General features: G+C 38.6%; 1 protein-coding gene across 1 annotated transcript in view; it reads left to right on the top strand.

Moving 5' to 3' along the window:
- Window positions 1–19,812, top strand: part of LOC149223224 (conserved oligomeric Golgi complex subunit 2-like) — a 160,645-nt gene that overhangs the window by 79,799 nt on the left and 61,034 nt on the right. Inside the window, exon 4 of the mRNA XM_089387837.1 lies at window positions 186–290. Coding sequence (XP_089243963.1) covers window positions 186–290 — 105 coding nt within the window. The remainder of the gene's footprint in view (window positions 1–185; window positions 291–19,812) is intronic.

Consider the following 19,812-nt stretch of genomic DNA (forward strand, 5'->3'; position numbering starts at 1 on the left):
GGGAGCATACTGCCATAAGACGTTTTTCCAAACAGGATCTGTTTACTATGGTTGATATTGCTGCTATCTGGTCTACCACAATGTTCTCATTATAATTCAAATATTTGTAATCTACCCATAAGTATAAATTTAGAAAATGGGAACTGACTGATAGCATTTATGTATTATTCCTTTCTGTTTTGCAGGTTTTGAGACAACTCAAGGGAATCACTGCAACATATAGAATGACAAACAAGCCACTCCCAGTTCGCCATTCACCATATGTCTCTGGCGTGCTTCAACCTTTGAAGGTATGAATCTTTGAAACCAAATACATTCCATCTGAATGACATATTTCTTGTGTATTTTTACTAGGTCTGCCCTCCTTTATTGAGTATGTGCTTACTTTCTGGCATGTGTGTTTGCTGACATGCCTGCGGTTGTATATGCATATAAAATGAATAAAATAAATTTAAGATAATATGATTTATAGAAATACATGAATTTAGAGTAGTATAAACCGAGAACTTTAACATGGCAATCATTTACTTCGGTTATGGGTGTGTCAATGTGTGCACATTTTTCAGTAGTAATTTTAAAAATTTGTATGTTTTCTAATGTATGAGTTCTGGTTAATTGTTCCCCATATGTGGTATATTTTACAATTTTTTTTTCATGGTGAAAATGTAGCATATATTTCATTAAAAATCAACAAACATGTACATTAAGATCAACGTACAGAAGGGGCAATGAAAGGGCACGGCATAATCTCCAGCCTTGAGATCATCATATCCAAGAGCCAAAGAGTTGGCATGGCATAATCTGTAGCCTACAAAGGCTAGGAGTGCCAATATATATGCTTTGGCACCATCAGACAGAATCTATATTTTAGTCTAGTGGGTCTAGTCCAAATGTGTATCGTCCTTGTATTTTGTCGTTTAGTATATTAAATGTCTCATTTGACCTACCTCTTTGTAAAAATATTTCATATGTGACTAGATCAAAGATGATCACTTATGTAACTTTGCATTTTATATTTGTACATATCATGATTAGTAGGTGACATGGTCAAAGATGATCACTTTCCACCATCTAATAATGCATATATCAATCCTAATATTGATTGATAATTAGGGCTCTCTAGATAAGATAGTTTTATTAATATCCAATGAATGACCACAATAACTAGGTCATGGGACTAAAAAACTACATCTATGTAGATACATAGTGGGAGTGCAAAAGCAGCTCCTATAGCTATGCTTTCAAAAGCAGATAAAAATGCAAGTAGGATTCTATGATGCAGATTTTGTTTTCTTGCAGTTTCTCCCATTAAGGGTTTCACCTTAAATCTCAACATGATCTGCATGAAAGCCTTTGAGTGCAATACGTGTGGGTGACTTCCATAATCATTTATAGGTAACCTAGATGTTAATCCCCTTGGAATCATTCATTTTTTTTCTTTTAGTACAGATCTTTCCAAAGTTGATTATGCAAAGTTGTCACAAAAAACAAGCGGAATCTCCGAAAAATGTTTTCATGATGTGGGAACTTTTTAGTATAAAATCTGTTTTGTCCCAATGTCACCCTGTTATGCCACAATGAAAGTTCTAGACTCGGTCTTCCTAAGACTACAACCTTATCAAGTGCTAGCAAAGAGGTTTGCAGAATAAAGAACATCAAAATAAATTACTAGCCAAAATGATGTACGACATGAAGTCCTTATTCTGGCAAATGATGTATACACAAGAATCTTTTGTGGGTCCTTAAACAACAACCAACACCTTAGAGTCCTCCACAACTGTAATATTCCCTTCTTGGAATTTTTCGAAAAACCCCCAAATGATCACTAAGTTTCTGTGTTTATATGGTTTTTGTCATTCTGGTATTTTGTCAAACAGTTAGTTTAAATACTTCTGTAGGTGCACTGTTTGCGTTCTTGTTTCATTTAGCCACTGAATGCCGAGGTACAGGCTAATAAGGATCCTTCAAAATATCAATTAGACATTTATATTGAATTCAACAAACACCAATGATATTGCAACCACAATGGCAGCCACTAAACACCATTTTCCCTTAAAATAACACTTCAGAAAATACACATAAAGCCTTTAAGCATTCATATACGTTTCATGGGCTTGGTAAAGGAAGGAAACAAAGCACATTAGACAGGAGAACCTGGTAGATTCACCATTAAAGGAGTCTGCAATGCCAAATCTGCACCAGCATCAATATACAGTGGCCAAGTAAGCTACAGCCATTGATGATTACCCTTTTTCCTTCATGCAACACAGCCCAATACATATATACGGCCAGCAAATTAAAAGACAGTCCCTTCCTTTCAGTATACCCAGCCAATGGAGTGAGAAACGTTCAGCCAATAATGTTCAGTTTCATGCACAGACCCATCCTCAAGGAAAGGAAATACGCACAGCAGATAGGTGAGGAATGTGGCTCTTTGATGTTACTCACACAGCTGATATAAAAACAGATGTTTTTGGCCCACTCTTGTGCATTAAATATCGGCCCCGCACAAGGAAGAATGCAACGCCTTACTTGAAATCAAATGCTGGTATATCAGTCCTTTGACAGTGAATTCGGCCTCTTCATTCTTTGGTCAAACCCAGCCCAAAATGCTGAAGTGAAATTCGACCTTCTTTGTGACGCAAATTCTGGAAATGCTCAAGAAATTCAGTCTCTCTTCCTCTGGTTAGAACCCTGCTACAAGATAACAGATTTGCTTGAGCTTGATCTTCCTTTTTGGCATCAAAATTATGGACAATCCCTGATATGTTTGGCTGAACAGTGGGCACTATGAAATCCAATTCAGCCTCTATGTTTCTTAAATAATTTCGGCCCTCCTGATCTAGATATTCAGCCCCTTTGGAGAAGAATAAATCGACCTTGAAGAATGATGTATCCCTGGAAACTTCGACCTCTTGAAATGAGGAATCCTTGCCTTCCTGCAATAACAGATCTTGCTCCACAATACTGGAATTCCTCTGCAATTAAATTTAGTTAGACCTTCAAGAAAAATGTTGGAAATAATCCAACTAGGGTGGCAAGAAAGTGTCCACGGAAATTGGAGAAGAACTAGCTAGGGTGGCAATGAGAACCACCGAAACTAGGTTGAGTAATTTTGCTTGAAATCCTCAATCTGAAACTCGCTTGAGTTTCTCTTCAATGACAATGAGAAATGATCAGATAGAATACTTAGCAAATGAGTCCACCCTCCTTTTATAACTTTTCATTGAGTCTTCTTCCAAGCTTCTAGATTCCCCTTTTTAATATTATTATATTGGTGGGGGCCACTTTCCACTAAGTGGCTTTTGCCACCTTTTTCTAATAAAATAGAATTTGCTGCCATTTCCTAATAAAATAATATTTTCCACCAAAATAATACTTGCCTCCCTATTTCTAATAAAATAATATTTCTCCCTTTTTATTAATATCATAAAAATTGGACAAACTCCTTAGTAACCCCTGCACTCACCAAAATCAGGGACATTACAACAACACAACATACCAACCATTACACATATTACCCAACAATCTTTCAAAATAGGCTACTCTACACAAAGTTCTCAATTCCAAAGTTTGATGGATCTTTTCATAGGGACAAGCTGGATTCCCAGCTTTGTAGTCTCAAATCATACTTCAAGATGCAACCTAATATGGCTGGACATTAGAAAATATTGTTTGCATATGTACATATGGAGGAGCAGGCTTTAATGTCGTGGTAAACACACACCATGCCACTAACGTCAAAAAAAGTCAACAGCTCATCACCAGCTGGGATGATTTCAAGGCTATTGTCCGCAAACAGTAAAGGGATGTGGTGCTAGCTCAATGGTTGGAATCAAATAACTCCCTGGCCAATTTGTCTAACTATACTTTGAAGTCTTTAACAAGCTCTTGATCAAGCTTAAGGTCCATGACTTTGAGGGGATACTTTTTATGTCAAATTTGTTTTATATTTGTTTCTCGACTTTTGAAAAGAGCTATAGCTTTTCCCCATTTCTTCATTGGAACATGCCTTTGAGCAAGCTTCAAAATTGAATCTAAGTTTAATTCTTTGATGTCGAGTCTCAGTTGAGGACTCAAAACGTCAGCTACTTTAAATCTTTTCACGTAGTATCTACCATAAGAATTTATATGAAACAACTTCTTCTACTTTCCTCTTTTGTTGTCAAGGCTAATAAGCCTAACAACAATGGAAAATTTAAGAGATCCACTAATGCTTCTCCTTCCATTGGCAATGGAAAGAAGTATTGTACTTATCACTAAAATTATGATCATTCCAGTGATCAATGTCGTGTATTGCTAGTAGGGGCAAGCAAGAATGCTATGGCCCTACTTGCTGAGAAAACAACAAGAATATGTAGACATAAAAGTTGATGTTACCACTTTTACCTCCACTGACCTGCAAATCATTTTAATGGCTAGAGACTATTCCGATAACAATAAGAAGCCCTGCTTACATAGATTTGAGAGATCAAGGTCATACTAGCTTTCCATGGTCATGGACGATGACAACAAGAAGAATCTGATACCCCATCAGTTGGTAGAAGATCTTAAACTGCCAACCTCCACTCACCTCAAGGCATACCATCTTGAATGGGTCCATGATAATTTTAGATAACAATGGTATGTTCCATGCTCAGTACAATTTACTTCAATGTTCTTTAGCGGCCCAATAACAATTTCCAGTAACAATCACATCAACCATTAATCACATTGACAGTAAATGCAGATAGAACATATGTTAATTTTAGATAACAATGGTATGTTCTATGCTTAGCACAATTTACTTCCATGTTCCTTTAGCAACCCAATGACAATTTCCAATTATTTCCAGTAGCAATCACATTAACTTAATCACATTGACAGTAAATGCAGATAGAAAATAAAAACATATGCAGAAAATAAGCCAAGACAAGAGGACACCAGATTGGCGGATGTCAGGGAAAAACCCCAATGTGGGGAAAACTGTTTGATAGTTCAGCAGAGAGAGAGAGAGAGAGAGAGAGAGTACAATAATCAAATTCACTTGCCCAATATACAGTCAAATCAGCCCTCTAAAATTCTGCAGTCAATTTCAGCCCTACCCAGAAAGTCAATGCTGGTCAAAACAACAACAACACTTCACAAATGCAGCTTGGTCCTTAGTTAAACTCGGCCTGAAGAGGAGGTAAAATGCTGCCCAAAACAGCTCGGTCAAACCTGGTCAAAGGAGAGAAAATCTGCTGTGATTTTCCTTGGTCAAAACAGAAGCCAACCTGAAGTCAATGCTGGTCAAACAATCCCAAACACCTCGATTTTTGTGCCAATAAATGTGGCCTCAAGAGAGCGAAATTCTGCCCCAGAAAACACAGTCAAACTTGGTCAATGAAGCCTTGGTCAACGCTGTCCTGAAACTCTAAAATTCGGCCTGCAATATGACCCAGAAATTCGTCCTTCATCCACGTGTGTGAGAGAGAGGGAGAGATGATCACCAAGCTATACGAACCAATCAGATTAGCAGAGAGAAGAAATGATGAGTGAGTGATCTCCAAATGAGGAGAGAGGTCACTCCTATTTATACAATTCGTTGAGGGTGAAAGGACACATCTATTGGGCTTTTTAAGCCTACATTAAGCTGAGGCCAACCTTAATAATTTGTGCATGAGAGAATAAATTCAAAAATTCCACTTCTGCTTGTCCGAATGAGATGATATTTATATCAAATCTGGACCTCTCGAAGAGAGGAATCCAATGTAATAATCATCTCCATCATATGAGCTGTCCCAAGGTAGAATTTGGCCCTAGTTTCCAATTTTAACAACATAAAAACAAATGCAAAAGACAAGCCAAGACAAGAGGACACCAGATTTGGTGGATGCCAGGGAAAAACCCCAATGTGGGGAAAATCCTTTGATCAAATCTTCTTATTATTATTCAATAGTTCAGCAGAGAGAGAGAGTACAAAAGTTAAATAAACTAGCTCAATACAAAGTCAAATCGACTCTGTCAAAATTTGCAGTCAATCTTCAACCCTAACCAGAAAGTCAATGCTGGTTAAATCAACAGCAAAACTGCTCCTTTGAAGCTTGGTCAAAGGCATATCAATTCGGCCTCCATCAAGGGTCAAATTCAACCCAAAACAGTGCCACAAACGCTAGTCAAACAACAGTCAGCCTTGTGGTCAAACAACCCTGCGGTCAATGTAGGTAAAATAGCCCCAAACACCTCGATTTTTGTGCCAATCACTGTGGACTCGAGAGCGAAATTCTGCCTCCAAAAACGCAGTCAAATTTGGTCAAATTAGCAGTGGTCAACAATTTGAAATTTTCAGTTCTATTTCAGCCCAAAAAACAGTGCTCCTAGCCACAGGTGAGAGAGAGAGAGAGAGAAGATCCCCAAGATGTACGGACCAATCTGTTGAAGAGAGATGGTTGAGTGAATGATGTCCAAATGAGGAGAGAGGTCTCTTCTATTTAGTATTTATACACTTTGTTGTGGGTGAAGAGACACATCTATTGGGCTTCTTGAGCCTACATTAAGTTGAGGCCGACCTGAACAATTTGTACATGAGAGAGAATAAATTCGACATCACACTCCTGTTTGTCCGAAAGAGATGAACTTTATATCAATCTTGGATCTCTTGAACCTATCCGATGCAATAATCATCTCCATCATATGAGTTGTCCCAAGGTGGAATTTGGCCCCAGTTGCCACTTTTAACACTCCCTCTCAACTAGGGAGAATTCCACCTGCCAATCCATTTGTCATCATCATGCCATCCTGTTGTCGTTTACCATCTCTGTCATCTTTGCTTTGCTCTGCTGAATCATGAAGTAATAATGAAGAAGTGATCGAGAGTGAGTCACAAGACCTTACCACTCTTCACTGACAAAAGTCAGTCCACGATCCCAGATCAAGTTGTTGAACACCATGCATTCTAGTCATAGGGAGTATAGTAGTACACAATGCGTCCATCGGTAGTGCTATGGTCCCTAACCACTTTTCCCAACTCAATGGCCAAATGAGAGGTACTTCCCATGAGTCTTAGACTCCATGGGTAGGATGTATACTGGGGCATCGATAGGAGAAGGTGAACCACTCATCTTGCTCATATTCCATAGGAGAAGGTGAACCCCTCATCCCATGCATATGCCAATTGTAGGGGAAGGTGGACCACTCACCCTACACACATGTCAATCATCATGGGGTATCACAAGGGAAGGTGAACCACTTACCCTGTACATAGCGCACCACTAGGGGAAGGTGAACCACTCACCCTATGGTCGCTCAGCTCCAAAAAGTATCCCAAGCCCCCAGGAGCTCCCAGAGCTCAGTGTCCAACTCATGCGGGACTGTCATAAGAGGGTCTTTCCACGACTCCAAGTCTCGCTCGGAAGGTTAAAAATTTGACCTTCCCTAAGGGCTTCGTGAGAATGTCTGCGACTTGCTCATATGTCTTGATGTGTTGGAGCCTTATTGCTCCCCGTTGTACCATATCCTGGATAAAATGGTACGTGATATCAATGTGCTTGGAGCGGTCGTGGAACATAGGATTCTCTTAAAGGCGAATCCCACTCTAGTTGTCGTAGAAGATCACGTTGGTATCTAGCATGTGCTCGAATAGCTCACTAAAGACCTTTCTCAACCAAACATCTTACAATAGGCCATACTCACAACAATGTATTCGGCCTTTGCGGTGCTTAAAGCAACCGATTTCTGCTTCCTGCTCATCCAAGATATTGAAGTTGACCCCAAAGAGAAGCAACACCCAGATGTGCTCTTATGCTCCACCATGTTGCCAACAATTTTTTAAAAACTAGAATCGGTGACCGGACCAGTCCACCTAATGAACCGGGTTTCGAACCAGAACCGGTCGAACCGGGACTGGTCAGGTCTAAACAAACCGGTTTAAAAAAAATACATTGAATAATTAATTTTTAATGAAAAAATTTATTTTTTAAGATTTAAAACCATGGTTCCAAACCAATAGAAACAAATATGCAAGGTTTTCTCATCTATATACCATGTAAAGGTGAATATATCAAAATGGCATTGAGTGCAATACATATCCGCAACAAAGTACATAATCAATGAGGCTCTAAATGGCCTCTAGAGTCCGAAAACAATGCTCTAAGCTATAGGGTCACTGAACTACTACAAGTCTACATATCAATGATCAACAACATGATCACTCCTCATCATGATCAAACTCATCACCACTACTAGACAAGAGATTATCAACATGAGCTACATAAATAATATGGCTCCGGGTTTGAGGACTCCTAAAACTCCTCTACAACTTTAGTAGTAGTAGCAAAAGTAGACACCAAAAGTACAAATCATTGATCAACATGGTCACTCATGAAACTCATCATTGATTCAACGCTACTAGAAATACATAAACATCATCAACAAGAGATACATAAACATCATCTAGCTCAAAGTCATCAGACTTGGATTGCTCAACCTTATAACATGATAGAAATTGAAAAGGTTTATCATGCCTAACCAATGATTTTGGTTTGAGTGTACGGTTTATCTCCTCAACCTTATAATGTGGCAGAAAAAGATTAGCATGCCTAACCAGTTGTTTTCCTTTGAGTGAAGGGTGCGTTCTTGTTAAGGCCATGGTAGAGGAGTTCAACATTCAGTACCACCAACATCAACAAAGTTCAACAATCAATGCCACCAAAATCAAGGTTCTTAAAGGGTTTCATGCTCTTGATCAAATGCCAATCTCATACCCTCATGCATAATAGAATCAAATGGAAACATTGCAACCCCCCAAACCAGGAAATTCTGAAAACCATTAAGTCTGCTGAAGTTTGAGTGAAATCTAAAATTCTAGTTTCTCCATATGAAATCCAATGAGGTCGAAACCACTCTCAAACATCCTGAGTCATTTCATTTTTATCCTTTTACTTTAAGAATTTAACATTACCATTAATTGCCAACATTGTTAGGGTTGAGATGTGTCAGGAAAATGAGGGTAGGCATGTATTTCTTGAAGGGACTATTTTTGGAGGAAAAAACCAGTGTTGCAGTTATCATTATCGGGATAATATCGGCAAGGGAAAAAATAAAAAAAAAATCGGAAAAAATTGTAAAAATCGGGAAAAAATCGTAAAATACAAAAATATCCATTTTTTTTTTCAATTTTCTTAATATCTAAAGCATCGACAACATAAAATAAATACATTGACACATAAATATGATAAAAGAACTAATATATAAGGTGTGTAATATCATTTCTAGTGCTACATCACACATAATAGTGAATCATGTCCTGAATAGTAAGTCCTGACTCCTGAGTCCCAACTCAGCCTCAAAATATCAACAAAAAATATAATAATGTATCTCATATCATGAGTCATAATGTCATATACAATGAAATGCACCAAATAACTAATACAACTGATTTCTTCTGCCCCTCTTGCGAGAAAATGCAATAGCTTTCCTTTTCCCTCTAGATGTAGATGCCGATGGAGTTGGCAGTGGACTCTGCTGTGCTCTAGAAGCTGAAGAACTAGGAGTAGGAGCTATAGGAGGTAGACCACGTCCTCTACTGGTGGTAGGGGTAGCCCGGGTAGGTGGTGTCACCTCCTTCTCCTGTTGCTCCTCCTCCTCGTCCCCCTCTACGCCTTCCACTACCCCCTTCTCTAACCAATCATTGGCAGACTCCATGAGAGGCTTCGCGGCCTCAACCCTCCATGCAGCAGTGGTGTCAATCCCATCCAGTGAGATGGCCTCCATATCAAGTATCCTCTCAAGTTGCCTCACCCACAATCGAAGATTGTAGTAGACGTATACCATGTCATTAAGTCGCTGGGACTCCAACCTGTACAAAGATCATGAAATAATAATTATAAAAAAAATATTGTTTAATGAATTCAAAAATTAATTGGAAATTTGCAATATTTTAAGTTTTAAGTTTAACCTGTTGCACTTCTTATTGTGTATTTTTTCAAATACACTCTAGTTGCACTCACATCCTGAGGAGCTAATGTTTGGTTGAGGATTCGAATGGCAAGCTTTTGCAGATGGGGTACCCTGGCACCATACATTCTCCACCATGCATCTACAACAAAGTTACAAATAAAATTTTAAATAAACATAAGAAAAAAAATGAAATTTGAAAGTTGAAGCAAAGTATGAAGTTATGAACTTGAAGAGACAATGAAATTTTAAACAAACTAAAAATACCTGGCATTTTAGTCATCCTATCAGTGATAGCCATCTCAAATCCAAATGTGCCACCTGCCATCCTGTATGTCTCCATTTCTTTGGAGATTTCTTTACGTTCTACTGGAGATCACACCATCCTCTAAACACAGATTAAGAATACATCCATGATCTCAGCATCAAATACGAACCCACATGGGTAAGAAAATGCGGGGTTCAGGTAGATCCCTGCAGCATGAATGGGACGATGGAGTGTGTTGTTCCATCGTTCATCAATCACTTCCCCTAGGAGGAGTTGTTTCTAAAACCTCTCATCTCCCTTATCATCATAGTAGGCCCGAATGGATTCTTTGGCCTTGTCGATGGCCTCATACAAATAGCCCATTGCGGGCTTCTCACCATCAACTAATCGAAGAGCCTTTACCAAAGGTTCAGTAACGGTGCACAACTCTTGCACTCCCGCCCAGAAGTCTTCCTGGTATGAAACTAATCTGCATATGGTCCCTCCCTCTGGTTTGCGACTCATTGTCAAAGCACGCCACTCCTCTAAACGAAACATTCTCTTCACATCCCACATAGAATTCAAGATGGATTGAAGAGATATGAAACTGGTGGCAAACCGTGTAATGGCAGGGCGCACCAACTCCTTGTTGTTGGTGAATTTTCTCATCAAGCTAAGCATAGATGTATGATTATATATAAATTTTGTAATGCTTTTTGATGAGTCAACAATATCTTTGACAAATGAAATTTTTCCTATGTGCTCCAACATCAAATCAATACAATGTACAGCACAAGGTGTCCAAAATAAAGTGGGATGCTTCTCCATAAGCATCTTGTCAGCAGCAACATAATTTGCAGCATTGCCCGTTATGACTTGGACAACATGTTCTGCACCCACTTCCAAAATAAACACATCCAGCAAATCACAAAGTTTTTGCATTTTTGATATGTGAAGATGCATCAACAGATTTCATAAACATTGTCCCTTGGGACAACTAACCAAGAAGTTTATAAGGGTTCTCCCCTTTTGTTCGGTCCAACCATTTGACATCACAGTGCATCCTGTTTGTGCACATGATGCCTTGAACTCCTCCAATCTTTTGGTGCAGTCAACCTTTTCATTTTGAAGAATCTGGCCTCTAAAGTCATCATAAGAAGGGATTTTGTACCCTGGGCCAACAGTTGCAATAGCATGAATAGCAGGCTGGAAAAATGGATTATTCCTTGCAACGCTAAAAGGAATATCACTCCAAATGAGAAATTTGGCCAACAGTTGCAATAGCATGAATAACAAGCTGGAAAAATGGATTATTCCTTGCAACGCTGAAAGGAATATCACTCCAAAGGAGAAATTTGGCCAACAACTTGTCAGCTTGTTCTTTCTCAGTGTTTTTAAGCATTGAAGTGATAGATGGTTGTGAACCAGGCGTGGTTCTAGGAACAAAAAATGATGATGCAACTATTGGGTTGGTTGTAGATTTTGATGCTGAAGTAGAACCAGTGCCACTTCTTTGTTCACCTGAGCCTAACACCCTCTTTGCTAGTTGCTTCTTCATTTCTGCTTTGGCCTCTCTCTCGTGCTCTAATTCTTCCAATGATCTCATTGCTCTTCGGAGGATTTCCGAATTTGTATTTGTGCAAGACCCTACATCAAATCCAGGGATTTGTGCAAGGTGATAATTCAATCTATAAACCCCCCTCACATATGATGCCCACAGAACTTACAATTCAAGTTTATTCTATCAAACCCTCCATCAAGTTCACCAAATTCCCACAGAGGGTCCAATTTTCTTGGCATGTTTGTAACTTGGTTGAACTCTTGACTCTTGAGTTTTAAACTTGTAAGATGAAGTTTGAACTTTGAATTTTGAAGTTGAGCGGTGAACTTATGGCAAAATAAGGATTGCAAGTTACAAAAATTAAAAAAATTACATATATGAGTACCATGACAAAACACATTGAATTTTTGACAATTTAACAAACAAAAACACCATCAAATCAACCCAAAAATATTTGATAAACAATGGGTTATCCAAACCCAACCAAAAACAAATAAAAATCAAAACAAAACACATAAATTTGGTGCCCTTACCGGTTTGCCGGAGAAAATTGATCCTCTCCTCCTCAACTCTCAATCCACTAGGGTTTTTGAGTCGTTTTTCTCCTCCTCAGCTCCCAATCGACCAAGGTTTTTTTCCTAGGTCACTCCCAATCCACGCCGCTAAGTCCAAGTGGATTAAAAAAATTCGTTTTTTTTGTGTTATAAACCTTCTGTCTGCCGGCACAGCAATAACAACCGATTGAATCACGATTATTTCGTTTTTTATCGCTATTTTTCAGAAAAAATCGCGAAAAAAAGTGTAAAAATTGGGCGATATTATCGCAAAATTTTAAAAATCGCGATATTCCGATATTATCACGATTTTCGCATCACTGGAAAAAACCCCAAATTTCCCTCAAAACAGCTTCAAAACGCACACAAATTCATTATGTAGGGTTTATAGTTGCCCTGGCAATAAACCAGACGGTTTAGGACAGAACTGGTCGGTTTGACCACAAACCGACCGGTTCCATCCTAAATCAGCCAGTTAGGACCGGTTTGTCCACTTTTTTGGCGAAATGGAGGGTCAAACCTGGTTTTTCTGTTGGTTTGCCCTGGTTCTTCTATGGTTTATGATCTCAGAAATTAAATTTTAAATTTGCAAAATTTAACAAAACAGACTAGGCATGATTAAAGGAAGTTTGGTTAAACTGAGAGAGTCACAAACTCGAGCAAGAGAAAAGGAAAAAAATACTTTTTAATTCATTGTTCATTCTTGTTATTTATTTTCATTTCCTGAGAGGGCTTTTAGCCAAGAAGAATTTGGAGCATCGCAAAAGAGTGTTTGTTCTATTATGTTTTCGAAATTCTTTGACAATTTGGTGACTAGAATTCTAAGAGTAATCTGTAGATCCTAATTTAGGATATGCTATTTACTGTTGATGAATCTCATTCCGCAATATGAATATGGAGGCTAAGCAATTGATATGCGTTAACTTGGATTTCATTTCCTTTTTCTTTTCAATATAAAATTTAAAATGTATATATTTATAAGTAGGTTAGGGTTGTTGATATATCTAGGGCAAGCAGGCTAAAATAATTTTCTTCAACAAATAACTACTTCCAATGATCAATTAGCATTAATTCCACATAGCATTCATTAGATATCATTAAGCAATTATACAAAAGAAATAATCAACCAATAAACATGAAAGAGCATTAGAAAATAACCATGTGATAATGAGACAAGAGATAGAAACTAGGCCCGAGGCCAAGGAAAAACCTACAAGGGGAAAACCTAGAAATCTTTCCTTATGAGAGAGAGTTCAAAGTTCATCAATACATCTAGAAAACCAAAACATGATACCTGACTTGAAATAAATGCCAAATCTCCCTGATATTTTCAGCCTCCTTCCTCCTTCGCTAGCACAAAGACAGCCATATGATCGATATGCCAAATGAGGAGGAGAGGCTCTTCAATACATAGTCTTCTCAATGGGTCGAATGGGTGTCTCCAAGGGGCCCAACCGACTTAAACAATAGGAAGCCGGCTTATGTGGCAAATTGCATAGTTCCACAGTTCATAGCTCGGACTTCATTGGGCCTAGATTTTTTTTTGGTCATACCTCAGTGTAATAAAATTTGCATGATCCCATAGGTATATGATCTCAGATTTGCAAATTTCTACATAAACTAGGTGCCTCAAGTCGCTTGTACAACAGAGATAGGTAGCTCGCATAACGAAGTATAAATATCACAAAGAGGCCCGCATAACATCCTAGAGATGGACTTTAATCGGAACAACGGACCATAGACTTATATGCCACAAAATTCAGCTGACTTGATGCCACATAACTCACATATTTTCACAAAGAAAATAGATGCCACAAGAGCTCGCATACTAGAGAAAACAAGATGCCACAATAGGGTTCAAATTCTACTGAGGTAGTAGATTGGATGCCACAGGAAGCTCTCAGGATTGGATCCTTATAGTTCCTCGGATTAGTATAGGCTTCAAACCCTTTTTATAAGCCATAGATTTCAGATTTTAATACAAGTTCAGATGTGATACTATCTCGCAAGACAGGGAGACGGTTGACAATACTTACCTTACTTGGATAGCACAAACTATACTGTCCACATAGATGAGTTTTAGAGGGCTAATAAAATTCGTATTTTTCTTGGACTCGGTCTTCTTACTAGAGAATAAGTGCCCCAAGACTCGCACCAATCCACAGTGATTTTGCTTCATATACTTCGCATTATTCCATAGATATATATAGCCTCAAATTTTGCACTCCTTAGTGATAAAGTGCATTAGGTTTGCATAGTTAGCACAGAGAGTGGGAGCCTTAGGTCCGCAAACTTCCACAAAAGATGGGTGTCTCAGGTTTGCAATTTTTCATAGAGAATGAGAGCCATAGGTAGCTCGTATAACAAAGATGTGATACATTAGGTCACAGATAAGAGTGCCATAGAACAACTCACAAATGCAACAAAGAAGTTCGCATATAATAGTCCCATAGAAGAGCTCTGATACCTCTGTCACAACTCTGTTTTCAAGTGTTACTACAGCTTCAGCCTTCTAGAAAAAATATAGACCACAAAGATACTTCGTATTCCAAGAGACTTCTTCGATCTGCTTCTTTACATGATTCGAATGCCCAGAGTAGACTCTTATCAACTTGCCCTTCTCTTCAAATTTCTCTTCAACCTTCCTTTGATACCATGTTGACTTTTGTAGGGCAAGCAAGATAGAATAATTTTCTTCAATAGATAAATACCTCCAATGATTAGTTAGCATTAATTCCACATAACACTCATTCAATATCTTTAAGCAATTATACATAAGAAAATACCAACCAATAAACATGAAAGAGTAGAAAATAACCATGAGATAATGAGAAAAGAGACACAGAAATTAGGCCTGAGGCCAGGGCCAAACCCACAAGAGGAAAACCCAAAAATCTTTTCTTATGAGAGAGAGAGTTCAAATTTCATCAATACATCCAGAAAACCAAAACATGATAGCTGACTAGAAATAGGTGCCAAGTCTCCCTGAGATTTTCGGCCTCCTCCTCCTTGCTCCTTCGCTAGAACAGAGAGAGAACCATATATGATCGATATGCCAAATGAGGAGAGGCTCTTCAATATATAGTCTTCTCAAGGGGTCGAATGGGTGCCTCCAAGGGGTGCAACAGACTTAAACAATAGGAGGCTGACTTGAGCAATTTAGGAGGAAAATTTTTATTCAAATTTTCTATTTCTTCACATGGTGAAAATACCAACTATGGATACCATATTTCCAACAAGCATTAGCGTTCTAATTCCTTGATTTCTAATTTCTAGATTAGTGTCGCACTTGTACTAGATTTTTTTTTTTTTTAATTTCAATTGCGTCGATAGTTAGTGTAACTTTGCGACTATGCAAATAAGTGAATATCTTTCGCATGCACTGAAAGAAGCCTTTGTTGTTGTTGCAAGCTACCTCATTATTCAAGCAAAATAAGGGTTAACCTCCTAAATGCTTTCATACCATGTTAAAATCAATAGGTAGCAACCAAATGAACAAACACTAGAAAGAAATGACTTGCTGAAATCAAATATCAAGCTTTATGTGGTAAAATCCTCAAAGAGGGAGATATCCATGGAGCTACAAAAAGGTTGTATAATTTATGAAGAAAGCAAGGCTACATGCAGTACAATGTTTTGTATCATGCATGGCATTAATGCCATGGAAAAATAACCCTCCATAATCTTTAAATATGGATAATGGACTAATAAGGTGAAAGGATATAGATCACGTGTTGATACTGTAGAGAATATGAGGACTGTTTGATCACCTATGGAATGGTGATCATTGAATAACTAGGGTACAAAAGCACATTAAGGAAGAAACACACTAGAACCACACTTGACTAGTAGAGTAGACCATGCATGTCTTAAGAAATCGTCCAATGCCTTATATACCAACATTGAGAGAGGAATTCAATTCTTTTAGATGATAGTTCAACTCAATTAAATGCCTTCCCCACTTTATATGCACCTCTTGTCCTTGAATTATGCATGGTCATTGATGTTGAGAAAAAGGATACCAAGGAGGTGTTTCCTATTGGTTTTTGCCTTTGGCCTAGGAAAACGCATGAGACACCTTTTTAGTAAGTGACTTAATGAGTTATTAAAGTCATGTGACTTAAAGTCACTTAATGAGGTTAAAAAATACGAAGTACTTTATTATATTAAAGTTACTTTATGTTTTTAAAGTGACTTTATGAGAAAAAGTACATGGTACCTTATATTATTAAAGTTACTTTATGTTTTTAAAGTGACTTTATGTGGAAAAAGGTACAAGGTACAAAACAACATTAAAGTGACTAGGGAGCTCATTAATGAGGGGGGAGACATAAAAAGAGGGTCAATGGGAGATTAGATCTCCACTGTTGATCAAGGAGAGCTGGGATCTAATCTCAGCGATTGATCATAGGGTTAGGGCCTCTCATCATTATGCAAGATTAAAAAGGGAGAAAAGTCAAAGAAGAGATTCATTCTTCAAGTGTAGAGTTGGAGAAGGAGAAGAGAAGAGGACGCTAAGAGAGCTTCAAGAGGAGGCTGAGAGAGCTTCAGGAGGGAGGCTGAGATAGCTTCAAGAGGAGATTGAGATAGCCTCTGCTGGTGGAAAGGTTCTACAGCAAGGAGGAGGGAGGCAGAGATAGCCTCTGTTGGTGGAGAGAATCTACAGAAAGGAGGGGGAGGGAGGCTGAGACAGCATCTGCTGGTGGAGGGAATTTACAGCAAGGAGGAGGGAGGCTGAGGTAGCCTCTGCTGGTGAAGAAAAACACTCAGCAGGCCAAGTTTCTAAGCTGGGAGGTGGCACACTGTTCAAGGAAGAGCAGGCACTTACAGTAGTTCCTCACCACAGATTTTGAGGAAGCTTCCACTGTGATTCTGGAGGGCATCAGCGCAAATTTTGGGGAGGTGTCAGTGCAGTAAATGTAGGCCTGACAGGCCCGAAATTTGAGGACATTAAATGCAGAGAAATCTGGTGTGAAATTCGAGGAGAAATCAGAGTTCAGCCAGCATGAGTTTCTAGGAGAGATTCCTGGTAAGACAACACTGAAATTGAGGCAGGGATTGCTGAAGCTGTCACACAAATTTCGTAGTAGTGGAGACTGGCAGTGGCCCAAAATTCAAGGAGAAAAAGAGCTGACTATGGCACGATTTTCGTGGCTGAAAAGTCTAAACATAGATCCGATTTCCAAGGCAGAGAGTGCTGGAAATGTGGGACGAGTTCCAGAACAGCAGCACAATTTCCTAGGAGGCTGGCACGAGTTTTAAGGGGAGAGATAACTACCCCTGTATTTAAATGCTGTAAATTCTCTGAGATTAGAAGCAAATAAAATTCTCCTTCAAACTGGTTTTCCTGGTTTTCTCCTTGTGGGTTTTTCCAGGATCTGAGATTGACCAAAAACAATTGTTCATTTGTGTGCATGCTTGTGTGAAATTTATTTTATCAGCTGAAAGTTAAAGTCAAAGATCGGATGTAGCCTGACACTGTTTTTATTTGAATGCATATTCAAGTTTATATATCAACTACAGTGAAATGGGTTGTGGGCATTAAATAGTGATTTGCAAAAAAAACTAAAACCAAAGGGGCTACAGAGACCTAAAGATTTTCCTACAATTGCCCACAAAATTCTTGGTGTGATTGATATTGTAAAAACCTCTACAATTTGACCAAGCAAAATTTTGTACATATACTGACCAAGTCTAAACTAGCTGAAAAGCTCTACCAAATCTTTGTTGAAATTTGGTACCGGAGGACAGGTGGTTCCCTTAGGCTTTGATCTTTGGCCTAGGGAAAAGTGTCCAAAAGAATTTAATTTTTCTCCTAAAGTGACTTTATAATTTTATAAAGTTAAATCTAATTTAAAAGTGACTTTAAGTGATAAAGTTATTAAGTCTAATTTTAAAGTGACTTTTATAAAGTCAATGAAAAATTAGAAAGGAAAAGTGACTTTGGAAATAAATGACTAAGTGGGTCTTTATTAAAGTGGGGTGAATTAAAAGATAGAAAGTGAGATTTAAATGAACATTTAATCTCAACCATTGATCTAAATCTATTTCAGCCATTGGATTTAGAGATCACCCAAAAGTCACTTGGATCACCCAAAAGTCACTTGGAGTTATATTAAAGGAGGAAAATGAGGAAAAGGTCATTCATTCTTTCATGAGCAGATTGGGAGAAGGAGAGCAAGAGAGCAAGAGAGATTTCTGAGCAGGAAGGAGAAGGAGACAGCAGCTTGGCACACATTCCAAGGCAGCAGTTGAGCAGATTTGTACAGCTGATTCAGCACATAGTGAAAGACAGATTTTTGCACAAAAATCGAAGAGCAGTTTGCTGATTTTTCTGCACACAAAACGGAGGCCGTACAACATTTATTGCTGTCCTGTTTGCTGTAATTTCCAGATTGTTGTGAGGCACGAGAAATGAGATAAGTTGTAAATTTGTTTGCTGATTTTTTGCTGAATAATTCTCACTGTAAAAAGGCAATTTTCAGAAATAAAGAAGAGCTCTCAAACTGGTTTTCCCCAAGAGTTGTAGGGGGTTTTTCCAGGGTCAAGTTGACCAAAAATATCAGTGTTTTAATGTGTTTTAATGGCTGTTTTTAATTGCTGATTTTTATTTCTGCAATTTCCAGCATTCTGAAAAATTTCCAGAATTTGTGTTTTCAGCCATATTTATTTTTTTCAGTCTGTTAAATGTATGGTTATGGGAATGGGCATTTAACTACATGGGAGAAATAAGGTGAAACTGAAAACCAGGGTGGGAAAACAGAAATTTTTACATGGTATTAGAGCTTGAGTGCTGAAGGGCAGTTTGGGACAGCAAAAGGAAAAATTACAGTTGCTGATTTTTCACTCAGAAAATTCCAGCAAGCTGATTTTTTCATAAACAGCAGTTTTATCTTTACTACAGCAGTGCTATTTTTCAGTTTTAGGACAGCAGGATGTCATTGGGATTGAGGGTGGAGGATAGGCTGGATGGGCATATAAATTACAGCGTTTGGAAGGAGAGAATGCAGAGTATCTTTGAGGAGGCAGAAGTCTGGGATATCATGGTGCATACCGCACAGAACCCTGTTGTTGTGCCCACTGATGTTACTCAGTTGGCTGAGTATAAAAAGAAGAACAATAAGGGTAAGAGGCTGATTCTAGACGGAATCAAAGACCATTGCATTCCTCATGTGAGAGGAAAGAGCAATGCCCATGAGATGTGGACAGCATTGTCCAATCTCTACCAGAGTACCAATGAGAACCGGAAGATGGTCCTGAAGGAGAAGCTGAAGAACATTAAGATGGGTAATGATAGTGCAGCTGGATATCTCACAAAGATTACCAATGTGAGAGATGAGTTGGCAACGATTGGAGAGGCCATTCCACCCACTGAGTTGGTGCGTATTGCAGTGAATGGCCTCCCCCGTTCATGGTTGAACTTTGCTGATGGGGTTTGTGCACGTGAGACCCTTCCCACATGGGAGAGGTTTTGGGATGATTGCATTCAGACAGAGATCAGGAAAGGTCAGCTTGGGGCAGCCAAGCCAGTTGAG

This window comes from Pinus tabuliformis, chromosome Q (genome assembly GCF_031772625.1).
Source record: "Pinus tabuliformis cultivar Carrire ecotype Pingquan chromosome Q, CPIR1, whole genome shotgun sequence".
Classification (NCBI taxonomy): Eukaryota; Viridiplantae; Streptophyta; class Pinopsida; order Pinales; family Pinaceae; genus Pinus; species Pinus tabuliformis.